We start from the raw sequence: 17,127 nt of genomic DNA on the forward strand, positions 1-17,127 counted from the left end.
CCGCAATGACGAGTGGTGATAGTTAAATGTCTCTTTTGGTCCGCGAGGAGCACGCATAGCACTACTCTGTCCACGTTGACATTCTGGTATATGATAACGAATGGCAGGGCCGGCCTCGGGCCTGTGCGGGAGGTGCTACCGCACAGGGCCCAAACATATTGGGGGCCCAAAATTGTTTAAAAATATGTTTATATTTTATATATAAATATATGGTAGAAAATGTTAAACAAAATGATTCTTTGGCCCACTGGATTCCTCGCTGGACGTTGTTACTATAGGTCTCCTGTTCGATTCTCATTAATTGCAGTTTTGATTTTTTTTTTTTTTTTTTTTTTTTTTTGTGTTTCCTTCATGTATTGTTTGGGTCTAAGGGGCTGGTTCAGCTTACTCATTTAGCATAGAACAGATGGAAAGGCCCCATGTGCTTCTTGCAAGCTTTATCTTTTAGTCTTTGAATATACTATTTCTTCACATTTAAATTTGGTCCTTCATAAATCTGTAAGGTTTTTTTCTTCATTTAATCATTCACATAAATGCTTTACACATTTTCTTGTTTAAGTTTGTAAGTCTTTTTTTTTTTTCAATTATTATTTCTCATTTAACCGTTTATAGTTTAAAGTATTAGAATCCAATTTCTAGTTTTATTTTTTTTATTTGCATATGAACAGATTTGTGTCACCAAACTAACTTGGATATATTTACATATTAAAGTTATTTTTGCTGAAAGGATTTAAATGTTAGTTATTTTTGTTTGTGTAGAGGGTGTTGAAATTGTTACACAAAAACTTGAATTTATTGTTTTTTAATTAATGCTAATTTGAGTTATGTATTCACTCTTTGAACATGGATAATTGTCTTAACCGATTAGTTTTCTTAACAATTTTGAAACTAATTGTGCTTAACTTCATACTGATTTTTTGGATAATACCCGAAACCTATATTTTGATTAAAGCATGTGATGTGCATATTAAAATTTTGGTTGTTGATCATGGAATTTGAGATATAGAAAATGTGGTTGGATCCTGACAACTAATTCATTGGTCGAATACAAATGGAGAACCTCATGATTCGTTTAACTATTTAACACAGATCATTTTGCTACATTAGCTTCTTCTTCTTCTTATTATTATTATTATTATTATTATTATTATTATTATTATTATTATTATTATTATTATTATTCAGGGGCCCATTTTTTTCTAATCGCACGGGGCCCAAAAATTATTAAGGATTTTCTGAGACGGCCCTGACGAATGGTTTGACCTTTGTATGGAGTAAGATACCCTTTAGTATTTGGGTACCCGGCATCAACAACGTAATATTTGTCTACAAATATAACAAACAGTTGTTAGTCATTTCAAACAAGTACTAATAACATAAAAAATGCTTTATACTAACCACCCATTGGATGTGGAAATAGAAGCTCCGGCCTTCGTAAGGCTTCATTGAAGATTCTGGTGTCATGTGCACTACCCTCCCATCCAGCCCATACGAAAGTAAAGCACATGTTTAAATCACAAACGGCCATTATATTTTGTGCCGCGTATCCCTTTCGACCAATGTACTTCGGTTGGTCCTTCAATTGAACTGATACTCTCACGTGTGTTCCACCAATAGCGCCAATGCAATCCTTGAACATTGGATAATACCGAGGATTGTTTAATATATGAGCAGGTACCTCATCATTATAGTTTGTGGATGGCTTGATGATGTTAGCACTCATCTTAAGCACAGCTGCCATAACTTTATGGAAATGTGTAACACCTCGAAATTTTGTGTCCAATAATGTGTTAACACGTGTCATGAGTTTACACGTGGCATTAAATATTAAATAAAGGACTAAAGTTGACAAACCTTGAAAGTATGTAAATTCGAGGGTTATAAATGTCAACAAAGGGTAAATATACTGTATAGTAACCCTAAACGATGCTCGTACCTTCAAACGAATAAATCATGGATCGTACGGAGCGAAACGCGGAAGAAAGTGAGAGATTACAAGCTACAGGGGTTAACTGTGTCAACATGTTTAATTATACCTCTGAGTGACCCTTTGACGAACCCGAGGCTTTGTAACAGTAAAATATACTCACTAGAATATACTATATAAATTTCGCGAAGTTCCGTTTTAAAACGAGAAAGTTATGATCAAATTCGTACGAGAGGGGTTAAAAGCGTCAACAATGAAAGCTAAGGCTTTTCGGATAGTAATTAAACTAACCGGGGACTTAACAGTGCGGGTAAAAGGCACGAGGCCCTTAACGGTAAATAATCGAGGGCCAAATCGCAAAGTTACCCCTTCGAAACCGAAAGGTCAGGTTAACCATTACAAAAGATTTGAAAATCTTGGAAATCAGGTCTAATGCGGGCCGCGTTAAGGTTTTGGGTGAGCCAATGCGGGCCGCGCGCCAGTTGAAGATCTGTTTTCTGACATTAGGATCCATGCGGCCCGCGTGTGAGTTGCTTGATCCTAATGCGGGCCGCGTACAAGTCCCAGATGCAGAATTCTTGGACATACTTGCTGTTTGAAGTTGTGAACGATCATTTGAGCAATAAATGAAGCATGGGCGCCCTCTACATGACCCCTAGCACCCAGGGCCACCTGCTGAACATCCATGATGCCTTGTAGGTTGATGTGTAATGATCTTATGCATGAAATGTTACTATAAAAGGCCATACATTGTGCACAAGTAAATCACACCTCAAACCTGCATTCTAAACCATCTCTAGAGCTCTCAAGCACTCTTCTAACATTCTAATTCGTGCACCAAGCTTCTGTAAGTGTGTCTACCGTTTTGTGGCTTAGTTATTGCTTAGTTAAGCTTAAAAGTCAATCTGTCGTAATTAACGATTGAATTTGCGATAAATCACGAATGGTCCAGTGGTTTGTCGAATCAAAGATAGTTATATGTTGGTAATCATGTGGGCTTTAAACCCCAAAAAGGGCACCCTCTGATTCCCACTCTAACTAGTTCAAATATCGAGTCAAACATGCTTAGAAAAAGTCAACTGAAATGTTATTTTGCGATTTCTCGCATAATCTGTAATGTAGATGATATGTAACCTGTTTGAACACTCATAAAACATGATAATAAGTATATAAACTAGTCTAAGCTTGTTTGATCCGACTATTTTCTGTTTAGACCCGGTTCGGAGCCGAAAGTCGCAAAAGTTTGACTTTTGCATTGACTTCAGTTCTGACCCTTTAAAGTTTGATTTAGATATGCCTTAGGACTCTCTTAGGACCAGGTTACATGATGGTATAACCCTCTGTGACCGGTTCGTTGTTTGTCCGAGTCTTTTACACATTTCCGTTAAATGCTTAAAAGTTGACCGTAACGCCCTTTTTAAATTAAAATGAGAATTTCGGACATGTGAAAGGATCATAACCTTGGTTACTGATTTCTAAGCATGTCCCTGAAAATTTCATGTCAATCCAAGGTCCAGAATAGGAGTTATGCTAAATAGCGCAAATTGCGAAACTTTAGTGATTAAATAGCGCAATTAGCATAACGCCTATCTAAACCCGGATTTCGACACCAAACCTTTTACTCACTGATGTAAAATAATATTTTGGGATTTCTAAAGATTTTTAATTATTTTTAACCTGCTCATAACCTGCGGTTATGGCAACGGTTCGGTAAATACCGAATATACCCTTTTCGGCCATAACTTGAGTTCTACAAGGTCTTTTGACCCGATTCCAGTTGCTACTGATTTTAATTAATAAATAAAGTATTTTAGACTTTATAAACTGTTCGGGAAACTCAGATTTCCTGTAGAACTCATAAACCTCTTTTATAATCTTTAAAAAGACCGAAATACCCCTACGGGGCATAATATGAACTTAAACTCGTTACGGGCATTATGGAAGGTATCCTACTGATACCACAACCTCTTTAAAGCATGTTGACTTAGGAAAACAATGTAGGACTCTTACGGTTACCCGTTGCGCCTTTTGCGCGCACGGTTCGGCTTATGTAACTAGTTTACATAAATTAGCCGAAACGGGTCAAACCATATTGTTTTGACCCCAAAATCCAGAGTATGATTATTATACCCATATAAAACAAGTCTTCAAACTTGTTGGGTCAAAATCACACTCCATTCACGGTTTTCGCTTTTCACGCGATTAAACCGTAACTATCCATTGAAACTGACCGGTCTAAGCTACGGCTAAATTAAAGACCCGTTAGGATTCTAATAGGTTAATTTAAACCTTCGTTCCAGAATAGGGGACCAGTAAAAGCTATCTGCAATTTATTTCAATTAAGGAATTATACTTGCAAAGGTAAATACTTTTAACTTATTTTCCGTTATACGGGCTTGGGTTACGGTATTTAAAATACCGCTTGGTTGGGCAATTGACCCCAACTCATTAGTAGTTGGGTATTATCAATGTGACCCGTTTAAAAATTTGTTTTGTTGGCTTTACGCCTTTGGGGGCTTAATGACCATGTCCCGGATATCCTTGGCAGCATTTACGAATGGCCACGACCTCGACATCCGGGTGTAGGCGTACACCCGGCATTATGTCTATGACTATAAAAGTGTAGCCGTTGGTTTACCCGCCACGGTTTTATGCTATGTGGTGTGTCTATTAAACTTTAACCCGGCACGACCCGGGCGACCGAACGCATAGTAACATGTAATTCTTTACAAGATTTAATTATAAATTATCCCAAGTTATAAAGAGTTTGTGCCTTGAGCATTTAAACTAATTTTATTAAACATTTTACAAAAATGTCAGTTCAATGTATTTACCAGTGTAAACTGACGTATTTTCCCCAAAAAGACTAAATGCAGGTACTATGCGTAATTGGCTGGGATTTCTCCTTAGCATCATTAGAAGTCTCGCAAGCTTAAGATGCCTGAAGTCTGTTGAACAATACTTTATTATTATTATTTGATCCCCTGTGGATTATTATTTCAACAATGATGATACATTGATATTACACTTAATGTTGAAATATATTTATCTTTATGCTTCCGCTGTGCATTCATATATATTGTGTGGTTTGACTATAATGTTGCCAACTACGTCACGGTAATCCCCCACCGGGCCCATCGGTGAGACACGTGGAAATCGGGGTGTGACAGGTTGGTATCAGAGCCAACACTGAGTGAATTAAACACTAGCCTTTGTGTTTAATCTCAGTTACACAGTTGCACATACTTGAGTCTAGACAAGAACATAGGACAAATTCGAATTGTTATTCCAGTTTGTCTTTTTATTGTTTATTGTTATTTAAAGTTTTGAAAGCAGGAAATATGCCACCTGCAATCAGACGAGGAAGAGGAGGAAGAGGCAGAGGAACGATCATTACTCACAATGATCACGAGGCTGGACCCTCGAACATGCGAGCTCCTTCTAGTACAAGAAGTGAGGAACCACAGAGACGAAGAAGAAACCTCTTTGAACCTGCGAGACATTCTACCTCGCATAGCTCAACACCCTCATACCGTCATTCGTTTGGACCAGATTCGGAAAATAATCCCAATAACCCTCAACCATCCTTTATACCTCTCCAGCGATCTGCTTCGCACCGATCTTATGGCGATCCTTCACCTTTCTTCATAGGACAGTTTAACCCGGCGGATTATGTCCAAGAGCCAATAGGGTATAACCCTTTAGGACCAGAGGATCACTTTTCTGAAGACAATGCAGTAGATATGGACGAGGATACAGACCCCGTCGAGCCTGCACGGGGTACTCCCAATCATCCAATCGAGATCTCCGATGGGTCATCCTTTCGTGGAACACCCTATCAAGGTCCCGATAGTTACCAGGCGAGGTTTGACCAATGTAATTGGTACTTTACACCTTCACAACATTACTCGCCTCATGATCAACAGCAACAACAGGATCCTTTTGAGGATTCGCGGTTCGTGGCCGTTACGCCACCGCCACCGGTTCAACCAGTAATTCCAGATCCGCCAAGGCGTAGAACATCAGGCGCACGGATGTCCACCCGAGGAGGGGAATTCCATTTCAGCACCCCTCGCCACTCGAGTGCTAGTCACTTTCCGTCAGTACCTGAAGAAGAACCACAATTAGGGGAACCTTCTGGTCACCCTGCAGAGGTGAATTCTCCACCAGTTGCACCACCTCCGCCACCGTTTGGATATGACAATCCGATACCAGCGTACGGCGCTTCCACGGCGTACAATCCGTTTGAGCAGCCGACTCACACGCACTACAACTATAACTATGATGCCGATCCATATGTGGTAGCGGCTAATTATAATGCGCTTCATGGAACCTCTTGAAGACCAGATTACTCAGCTCATGGGTATCCAATACCTCCTAGACCTCCGGTTCAGCAACCGTCGCAGCAGCCACGTTTTTCTCCACCGGAGCAAGAAGAAATACTCCACCGCTTAAACCGTGTGGAACGAGACTTCGAACAAGAACGTAAGAGTAATCGCGGATTTCTCAAAGGCTTAGCAAACCTACTGAAGGGAAGGAAGAAACGAGACCATTAGTCTCCTTATGTAATGTTGTATTTGCAATTTAGTCCCTGCGTGGACATTTATCGTACTTTAGTCCCTACGCGGACTTATCCTTTAGTCCCTACGCGGACATCTATCTTGTATTTGGTCCCTGCTTGGATATGTTTAGCTATAAACCTCTGCGTAGGTAATTATTTAATTATAAAGTCCCGTTTAGGGCAGCGTGTAATCATATTTGAAGTTTATGGAATGTTATGTTATGAATTTCATTTTTGTTATTATTATATATGAAATAAATCAAAAATCATTCCTTTTAAATTAAATCTGCCTAAAATAAAGAATCTTAAGAGTGAAACCTAGCCAGGTGTCTTTATAAGATCCGGCCAAGATGGTAAGACCTGATTAAAAGATTCAGAATTCCTGTTAACCTCTGTAATCATGTTAACGTTCATGGCAGATGTGATTCGTTAAAATCGCACGCATCATTCTTAATCCTTCTAAGGATTCCAAAACCCAAATTAATGATTTATAAATCATGGGTTAAATCGTCAATAAAGATGATCAATTATTAAACATCCAAATAGTGATGTAGTGCCTACGGGCCAAACTTATTAAACATCCATTAGTGATGTAGTGTCTACGGGCCATAATCATTGTCATATAAGACAAAAGATAGTGGTGGTCTATGACTCCCTGTCAGAAAAGGGTAAAAGGACTACGGTTCAAACCTTCATACCTTGATTCTCTGTAATCTCGGCTAATATTATAAAAACGTCCTCGTGACTAGGCTTTTGTGCTAATAACAATATTGTTTGTAATTAGGATAAGTTATATTCGAATCCTAAATAAAAGTGAGTAACAAATTAACCAGATATGGTCTCTGTTTACCATGGTTAATGAATTGCCATAAAAGACAATTCCATAATAAACTCCTAAATAAAATTTTCCGTTATCTTCTGTAGCAGATTCAAGTTACCATGGCTGATCCTAATGGGGAAAATAGCCACTCGAAGGAAGACGAATACGATAACGCCCATGTTCATTTGACGGGCGCAGAATTAAAAGCTCTTGTCGACAATGCTGTCAAGGCAGCTCCGGATCGACAATATGAGGAATATACTGAATCTCGGAGCAGAACCATATCCAAACCACACTCCAAGCCGAAAACCCACTCAAAATCACACAGCAAGCCACCGTCCAAGCCTAAAAAGGACGATGATAATCACTCGTCCAATGAAAACAGTGTCCGTCAAGAGAGAGTGTATACTGATGCGTCTCGCGCCAGGGGTTGTACCTACAAGTATTTTGTATCTTGTAAACCCCGAGACTTCACTGGAGAGAAAGGCGCAGTTGACTGCATAACGTGGCTAGAAGAGATGGACACCGTGGTGGACATCAGCGGCTGTGCAGAAAGAGATGTGGTAAAGTATGTGTCACAATCATTCAAGGGCGAGGCCCTGGCTTGGTGGAGGTCGTTGGTTCAGGCCTCGGGAAAGGCTGTTCTATACAGCATGACATGGGAGGAATTCATTTCTCTCATCAAGGAGAATTACTGCCCTCAACAAGAGGTGGAAAAGATTGAGACCGACTTTCTATCGTTGGTTATGACAAACCTTGACTGTCAAGCTTACCTAACGAGCTTCAACACGATGTCCCGGTTGGTTCCATATCTGGTAACCCCGGAGCCAAAGAGGATCGCTCGTTTTATCGGTGGGTTAGCCCCCAAAATAAAGGCAAGTGTGAAGGCCTCTCGGCCAGCGACCTTTCGATCTGTAGCCGACATATCTTTGTCCCTTACTCTGGATGCGGTCCGACAAAGATCGCTAAGGAACAGAGAAGCTGAAAAGAGAAAGCGTGAAGATGATACTTCACGAAGGTCGAGCAAGAAACACCGTGGAAACGGTGATAACAAGAGAGGGTCGTAGTCAAGGAAGGATGGGCAACAGTCTGGTGAGAAGCCCAAGTGCAAGACTTGCAAGAGACATCACTTTGGAAAGTGTAGGCTCGAATCAAACTCGCAGACTCAGTCCAAGTCGTATGCTTGCGGGTTGTGCAAGTCCAAGGACCACAAGACCGTGGACTGCAAGAAGATAAAAGATGCAACCTGCTATAACTGCAACGAGAAGGGGCACATTAAAAGCAACTGCCCTAAATATGCCAAGAAGCCTGAAGAGGCCAAGAAGACCAATGCAAGAGTCTTCAGGATGGAGGCGAAAGAAGCAGTGCTGGATGATAACGTGATCACAGGTACTTTTCTCGTAAATGATATCTTTGCAAGAGTACTTTTTTATTCGGGCGCTGATAAGTCTTTCGTAGATCATAAATTTTGCAAATTGCTGAATATGCCTGTCAAAACCTTAAATGTGAATTACGAGGTAGAGCTAGCAGATGGCACCATAGAAACCGTCTCCACTGTGTTAGATGGCTGTGTGATATCCATTAAGAACCACTCTTTTCCTCTATCTCTACTTCCCTTTAAATTGGCCGGTTTTGACCTAGTATTGGGTATGGACTGGTTATCTCACAACCAGGCCCAAATCATCTGCAACAGAAAGCAAGTGGTGATAAAGACTCCGTCCGGTGAATCGCTTACCATTCGGGGAGATACCCAGTACGGATTGCCTGAGCAAGTGACTATGCTCAAGGCTTCAAAATGTCTTAAGAAGGGTTGTGTCATCTACATGGCACATGTGATTATTGAAGAGCCTAAACCGAAGATAGAAGACATTCCCGTCATTTCGAAATATCCAGAAGTTTTCCCTGAAGATCTACCTGGTTTGCCACCGGATAGGCAAGTGGAATTCAGGATCGATATCATCCCTGGAGCAGCATCTATTGCTAGAGCACCTTACAGGCTAGCACCAACCGAAATGAAGGAGTTGAGGACCCAGCTGGATGAACTGCTAGCTAAAGGTTTCATCAAACCTAGTTCGTCTCCCTGGGGAGCACCTGTCCTCTTTGTTAAGAAGAAGGACGGATCGATGCGTCTGTGCATTGATTATCGCGAGCTTAATAAGGTCACGATAAAGAATAGATATCCCTTGCCGAGGATCAACGATTTGTTCGATCAGTTACAAGGGGCAAGTTGTTTTTCGAAGATTGACTTGAGGTCAGGCTACCATCAACTGAAAGTCAGAGATGAAGACGTACATAAAACCGCATTTAGGACTCGTTACGGTCGCTACGAGTTCCTAGTGATGCCTTTTGGGCTCACTAATGCACCGGCTGCGTTCATGGATCTCATGAATCGCGTCTGCAAGCCGTACTTAGATAAATTCGTCATCGTTTTCATCGACGACATTCTTATATACTCGAAGAACCGAGCTGACCATGAGAAACACCTTCGTTGTATTCTCAAACTTCTACATCATGAGAAACTCTATGCCAAATTCTCCAAGTGCGAATTCTGGCTACGAGAAGTCCAATTTCTAGGACACGTTGTCAGCGAACGTGGTATCCAGGTGGATCCCGCTAAAGTTGAAGCTGTCATGAATTGGCAAGAGCCAAAGACGCCTACTGAGATTCGTAGTTTCCTGGGGTTAGCAGGATACTACAGGCGATTCATTGAAAATTTTTCAAGGATTGCTGCGCCCTTAACTTCCCTGACCAAGAAGAAGATAAAATTTGTTTGGGGCCCTAAGCAGCAAGAGTCCTTTGATATTCTGAAGCAAAAGCTGAGCAACGCTCCTGTGCTGACATTACCTGAAGGTACCGAGGAGTTCGTAGTTTACTGCGACGCATCACACACTGGCATGGGATGTGTGCTCATGCAGAAAGGCAAAGTTATTGCCTATGCTTCGAGACAGTTAAAGGTGCACGAGAAGAATTACACCACCCATGACTTGGAGCTGGGTGTCGTTGTGTTCGCACTAAAACTGTGGAGACATTACCTGTATGGTATCAAGTTTGTGATCTATTCGGATCATAAGAGCCTTCAACACCTGTTTAATCAGAAGGAGCTAAATATGAGGCAACGCCGTTGGATGGAGACTTTAAATGATTATGATTGTGAAATCAGATATCATCCCGGCAAGGCGAATGTAGTCGCTGATGCCTTAAGTAGAAAGGAAAGGGTGAAACCCATTCGAATCAATGCCAAGAGCATTGAAGTCAAGAATAATTTGATTGAGATATTGTTAGCTGCACAGCGAGAAGCTGTGTTGGAAGCTAACTATCCTAAAGAGAAGTTAGGAATAACTGAGGAGCAGTTAACTCTTTGCAAGGACGGAATTTTACGATTAAATGGACGAATATGGGTTCCAATTTATGGAGGACTACGAGATGTTATCCTCCAGGAAGCCCATAGTTCCAAGTATTCTGTTCACCCGGGAGCTGATAAGATGTATCAGGATCTAAAGGCAAATTATTGGTGGATAGGCTTGAAAAGTCTGTAGCCGCTTATGTAGCAAAATGCTTAACTTGTGCGCAAGTCAAGGCTGAGCATCAAAAGCCATCAGGCTTGCTACAACAGCCTGAACTTCCCGAATGGAAGTGGGAATGTGTAACTATGGATTTTATTACCAAGTTACCCAAGACAAGGAAAGGAAATGACACAATATGGGTTATAGTCAATAGACTGACTAAGTCAGCTCATTTCTTACCCATCAAGGAGACTTATAGCTCCGACATGTTAGCCCAGTTATACGTTGATAAGATTGTAGCCTTACATGGCATACCTGTGTCTATTATCTCCGACAGAGATACTAGATACACGTCTCATTTCTGGAAAAGCTTCCAGCAATCTTTGGGCACACGTTTGAATTTTAGTACGGCTTACCATCCTCAGACAGACGGTCAGAGTGAGCGTACTATTCAAACGTTGGAAGACATGCTACGTGCATGTGCTATCGATTTGGGTGGTAGTTGGGATAAGAACCTACCACTAATCGAATTCTCCTACAACAATAGCTACCATACCAGCATTAAGGCTGCGCCTTTCGAGGCATTATACGGTAGAAAGTGTAGATCGCCTGTTTGTTGGGCGGAAGTTGGAGATGTCCAATTATCAGGACCAGAGATAGTCTTCGAAACGACGGACAAGATTGTCCAGATTCGAGACCGTCTCAAAGCTGCCCGAGATAGGCAGAAGAGTTACGCGGATCCAAAGCGTAAAGATTTTCACTTCGAAGTAGGTGAAAAAGTGTTACTTAAAGTATCACCCTGGAAGGGGTGATGCGTTTCGGTAAGAAAGGCAAACTAAGCCCGAGATATATAGGACCTTTCGAGGTTATCGAACGTGTCGGGTCCGTTGCCTATAAGTTAAACTTACCAGAAGAGCTCAATGGAATTCACAATGTGTTCCACATCTGCAATCTAAAGAAGTGCTTCGCTGATGAATCATTGGTGATACCTCATACAGATGTGCATATAGATGAGAGCTTGAAATTTGTGGAAAAACCTTTGTCGATTGAAGATCGACAGGTGAAGAAGCTTCGAAGGAAGCATGTACCTATTGTTAAGGTCAAATGGGATGCCCGAAGAGGTCCCGAATTCACGTGGGAGGTTGAATCCGCAATGAAAGAAAAATACCCTTATTTGTTTGAGTAAATCTCAGGTCGAGATTTATTTTAAGGGGGTGAGGATGTAACACCTCGAAATTTTGTGTCCAATAATGTGTTAACACGTGTCATGAGTTTACACGTGGCATTAAATATTAAATAAAGGACTAAAGTTGACAAACCTTGAAAGTATGTAAATTCGAGGGTTATAAATGTCAACAAAGGGTAAATATACTGTATAGTAACCCTAAACGATGCTCGTACCTTCAAACGAATAAATCATGGATCGTACGGAGCGAAACGCGGAAGAAAGTGAGAGATTACAAGCTACAGGGGTTAACTGTGTCAACATGTTTAATTATACCTCTGAGTGACCCTTTGACGAACCCGATGCTTTGTAACAGTAAAATATACTCACTAGAATATACTATATAAATTTCGCGAAGTTCCGTTTTAAAACGAGAAAGTTATGATCAAATTCGTACGAGAGGGGTTAAAAGCGTCAACAATGAAAGCTAAGGCTTTTCGGATAGTAATTAAACTAACCGGGGACTTAACAGTGCGGGTAAAAGGCACGAGGCCCTTAACGGTAAATAATCGAGGGCCAAATCGCAAAGTTACCCCTTCGAAACCGAAAGGTCAGGTTAACCATTACAAAAGATTTGAAAATCTTGGAAATCAGGTCTAATGCGGGCCGCGTTAAGGTTTTGGGTGAGCCAATGCGGGCCGCGCGCCAGTTGAAGATCTGTTTTCTGACATTAGGATCCATGCGGCCCGCGTGTGAGTTGCTTGATCCTAATGCGGGCCGCGTACAAGTCCCAGATGCAGAATTCTTGGACAGACTTGCTGTTTGAAGTTGTGAACGATCATTTGAGCAATAAATGAAGCATGGGCGCCCTCTACATGACCCCTAGCACCCAGGGCCACCTGCTGAACATCCATGATGCCTTGTAGGTTGATGTGTAATGATCTTATGCATGAAATGTTACTATAAAAGGCCATACATTGTGCACAAGTAAATCACACCTCAAACCTGCATTCTAAACCATCTCTGGAGCTCTCAAGCACTCTTCTAACATTCTAATTCGTGCACCAAGCTTCTGTAAGTGTGTCTACCGTTTTGTGGCTTAGTTATTGCTTAGTTAAGCTTAAAAGTCAATCCGTCGTAATTAACGATTGAATTTGCGATAAATCACGAATGGTCCAGTGATTTGTCGAATCAAAGATAGTTATATGTTGGTAATCATGTGGGCTTTAAACCCCAAAAAGGGCACCCTCTGATTCCCACTCGAACTAGTTCAAATATCGAGTCAAACATGCTTAGAAAAAGTCAACAGAAATGTTATTTTGCGATTTCTTGCATAATCTGTAATGTAGATGATATGTAACCTGTTTGAACACTCATAAAACATGATAATAAGTATATAAACTAGTCTAAGCTTGTTTGATCCGACCATTTTCTGTTTAGACCCGGTTCGGAGCCGAAAGTCGCAAAAGTTTGACTTTTGCATTGACTTCAGTTCTGACCCTTTAAAGTTTGATTTAGATATGCCTTAGGACTCTCTTAGGACCAGGTTACATGATGGTATAACCCTCTGTGACCGGTTCGTTGTTTGTCCGAGTCTTTTACACATTTCCGTTAAATGCTTAAAAGTTGACCGTAACGCCCTTTTTAAATTAAAATGAGAATTTCGGACATGTGAAAGGATCATAACCTTGGTTACTGATTTCTAAGCATGTCCCTGAAAATTTCATGTCAATCCAAGGTCCAGAATAGGAGTTATGCTAAATAGCGCAAATTGCGAAACTTTAGTGATTAAATAGCGCAATTAGCATAACGCCTATCTAAACCCGGATTTCGACACCAAACCTTTTACTCACTGATGTAAAATAATATTTTGGGATTTCTAAAGATTTTTAATTATTTTTAACCTGCTCATAACCTGCGGTTATGGCAACGGTTCGGTAAATACCGAATATACCCTTTTCGGCCATAACTTGAGTTCTACAAGGTCTTTTGACCCGATTCCAGTTGCTACTGATTTTAATTAATAAATAAAGTATTTTAGACTTTATAAACTGTTCGGGAAACTCAGATTTCCTGTAGAACTCATAAACCTCTTTTATAATCTTTAAAAAGACCGAAATACCCCTACGGGGCATAATATGAACTTAAACTCGTTACGGGCATTATGGAAGGTATCCTACTGATACCACAACCTCTTTAAAGCATGTTGACTTAGGAAAACAATGTAGGACTCTTACGGTTACCCGTTGCGCCTTTTGCGCGCACGGTTCGGCTTATGTAACTAGTTTACATAAATTAGCCGAAACGGGTCAAACCATATTGTTTTGACCCCAAAATCCAGAGTATGATTATTATACCCATATAAAACAAGTCTTCAAACTTGTTGGGTCAAAATCACACTCCATTCACGGTTTTCGCTTTTCACGCGATTAAACCGTAACTATCCATTGAAACTGACCGGTCTAAGCTACGGCTAAATTAAAGACCCGTTAGGATTCTAATAGGTTAATTTAAACCTTCGTTCCAGAATAGGGGACCAGTAAAAGCTATCTGCAATTTATTTCAATTAAGGAATTATACTTGCAAAGGTAAATACTTTTAACTTATTTTCCGTTATACGGGCTTGGGTTACGGTATTTAAAATACCGCTTGGTTGGGCAATTGACCCCAACTCATTAGTAGTTGGGCATTATCAATGTGATCCGTTTAAAAATTTGTTTTGTTGGCTTTACGCCTTTGGGGGCTTAATGACCATGTCCCGGATATCCTTGGCAGCATTTACGAATGGCCACGACCTCGACATCCGGGTGTAGGCGTACACCCGGCATTATGTCTATGACTATAAAAGTGTAGCCGTTGGTTTACCCGCCACGGTTTTATGCTATGTGGTGTGTCTATTAAACTTTAACCCGGCACGACCCGGGCGACCGAACGCATAGTAACATGTAATTCTTTACAAGATTTAATTATAAATTATCCCAAGTTATAAAGAGTTTGTGCCTTGAGCATTTAAACTAATTTTATTAAACATTTTACAAAAATGTCAGTTGAATGTATTTACCAGTGTAAACTGACGTATTTTCCCCAAAAAGACTAAATGCAGGTACTATGCGTAATTGGCTGGGATTTCTCCTTAGCATCATTAGAAGTCTCGCAAGCTTAAGATGCCTGAAGTCTGTTGAACAATACTTTATTATTATTATTTGATCCCCTGTGGATTATTATTTCAACAATGGTGATACATTGATATTACACTTAATGTTGAAATATATTTATCTTTATGCTTCCGCTGTGCATTCATATATATTGTGTGGTTTGACTATAATGTTGCCAACTACGTCACGGTAATCCCCCACAGGGCCCACCGGTGAGACACGTGGAAATCGGGGTGTGACAAAATGTCTATGAATAGTTTCCCCATAATGATTAAAAGATTCTTGGACAAACCTATTCGTACACCCATGAGCCAAAGTCATCAAGAAGATTCTGACGGACTCCTCGACAGACATATTACGGCTTTGTTTCAATCCGTAATTAGTAACAAGATCTATGCATAACTGTCTAAAAACTGGCACGTGCAATCTAAATATTTCATAACACCGTCTAGGATGGCTAGTTAATATTTCATTAACATACATGTGGCATGTACGATTCGACGTGTGACATGGCCTTCTTCTATTATGAAAGCCACGAGTTATTATTATTCCTTGCACAGCTATTCTACATAACCTTTTGAATTCTATATCTCCTTTGCCATCTATATTTTCAGTTTGAACATCATTTTGAAATTGTATCGGAGTCATAGCATTGTCTCCTACAGCAACCGAATCCCGAAACAAAGTAGCATAATCCGACTCGAATATCTCCAAATTTACACCCCTAAATTTGGCATAGTTGGGATCTACCTACAACAAAACACAAATACGTATAACATTATGTCTTTGATTATAAGTTTATTAGATGGTAAAAGTAGAACATACCTTTATTTTCTCCTCCCACCACTCGGGCAATGCATCGATGAAGCTTCTCGTCCCGCCAATCCCAGTTTCAAGCCTCATCAAGCGATCATAAAGCTTCCATTCTTTTTTCATGCTATCCCATTTGTTTGTTATTTGCTTTCTTTCAAAGGTTTTGCCTGTTTTCTCGTACATACTGTTTATTATATTCGCCCACCCAACCTTACTAAAGCTTGTACCAGGTATATTCCCTCTATTATATTCAAGCACGCACGCATCGACAAACGCCTTGAATGTAAAATCATCCCACAATAATCTCGATTTATTCTTGGTAGATGATGTTTCAACCAACAACTTATTGGCGTTTTTCATCCATTTACTGATATATATTATGTTGTGTAAAATTACTCATTCGAAAAAGCCATTGGTTAGTGTAGAAGCCATTAGCTAGTGCATATGGTTAAAGTGCATAAAGACGTACACTATTGTCTCTAAAAACAAAGCAAAAAAACAAAAGCAACTGTCTGATATGGTTCAAATATCATAAGCCATTAGTTACCAGAAAACAAAAGCCATTAGTTAGTGCACATGGTTCAAATCAAGACGTACACTACTGTAATTTACAATGGCTTTTTTGTAATTTACAAATCAAGAATGGATCAATATTAATATGTACCTATGTTACGTTCACACATTCAGATAACCATTTTAAAAAGAAAACAATTATTATTACCTTTTGCAAAATTAGCCGATTCTATCTCCAGTATGGCTCCGGCAGCAACGAGCAACAGCAGAGACAAGTAACAACAGTAACAAGCAATAGCAAGATGGATGATTCTGTTTTGTTGTTGAGATGTAAAGGTTTGATGGTAGATATATAGGGGGCAGATGTAACGGTTGGATATAAACGAAGCCGGCATGGTAGATGGGGGTAATTGAAGGCGGTAGTGGGAGGATTAATGGTGTAGTCGCTGGTAACCTATGAACAGAGATGGAAATTAATGATAACATAAAAGGAGTAAGGGTTTGATATGGTCGATTGAAAGATGAATTGAAGTTATCCTGAAGATGAATTAAAGTTAATGCTATTGAAGATGGGGTAGGAGGCATGCATTAATGATGAATATCTGTTGAAAGACGAAGATGGGGTAGGAGAAGATTGTTGAAGATGGCGACAGTGGTTGGATAAATTATT

At 40.2% G+C, this 17,127-nt stretch overlaps 1 protein-coding gene across 1 annotated transcript; it reads right to left on the reverse strand.

The window, feature by feature from the left end:
- Positions 1-1,177: 1,177 nt before the first annotated feature.
- LOC110928996 lies at positions 1,178-16,476 on the reverse strand. The gene is made up of 4 exons (XM_022172088.2): positions 15,957-16,476; positions 15,377-15,881; positions 1,399-1,755; positions 1,178-1,326 (listed from the first exon to the last, which is right to left on the reverse strand). The coding sequence occupies exons 1-4, from the start codon at positions 16,302-16,304 to the stop codon at positions 1,178-1,180; spliced, it is 1,359 nt and encodes a 452-aa protein (XP_022027780.1). The 5' UTR covers positions 16,305-16,476.
- Between the last annotated feature and the right edge of the window lie 651 nt (positions 16,477-17,127).

This window comes from Helianthus annuus, chromosome 1 (assembly GCF_002127325.2).
Source record: "Helianthus annuus cultivar XRQ/B chromosome 1, HanXRQr2.0-SUNRISE, whole genome shotgun sequence".
Classification (NCBI taxonomy): Eukaryota; Viridiplantae; Streptophyta; class Magnoliopsida; order Asterales; family Asteraceae; genus Helianthus; species Helianthus annuus.

Excerpts from the sequence above, each read along its gene's own strand:
- LOC110928996 (XM_022172088.2), bottom strand. The coding sequence starts at position 16,304 with ATGAAAAACGCCAATAAGTTGTTGGTTGAAACATCATCTACCAAGAAT. Across the intron at positions 1,756-15,376 it reads TGGGGAAACTATTCATAGAC|ATTTCCATAAAGTTATGGCA; the intron begins ATTTTGTCACAC and ends GAGGTGTTACAC. Across the intron at positions 1,327-1,398 it reads ATTTCCACATCCAATGGGTG|ACAAATATTACGTTGTTGAT; the intron begins GTTAGTATAAAG and ends TTATATTTGTAG.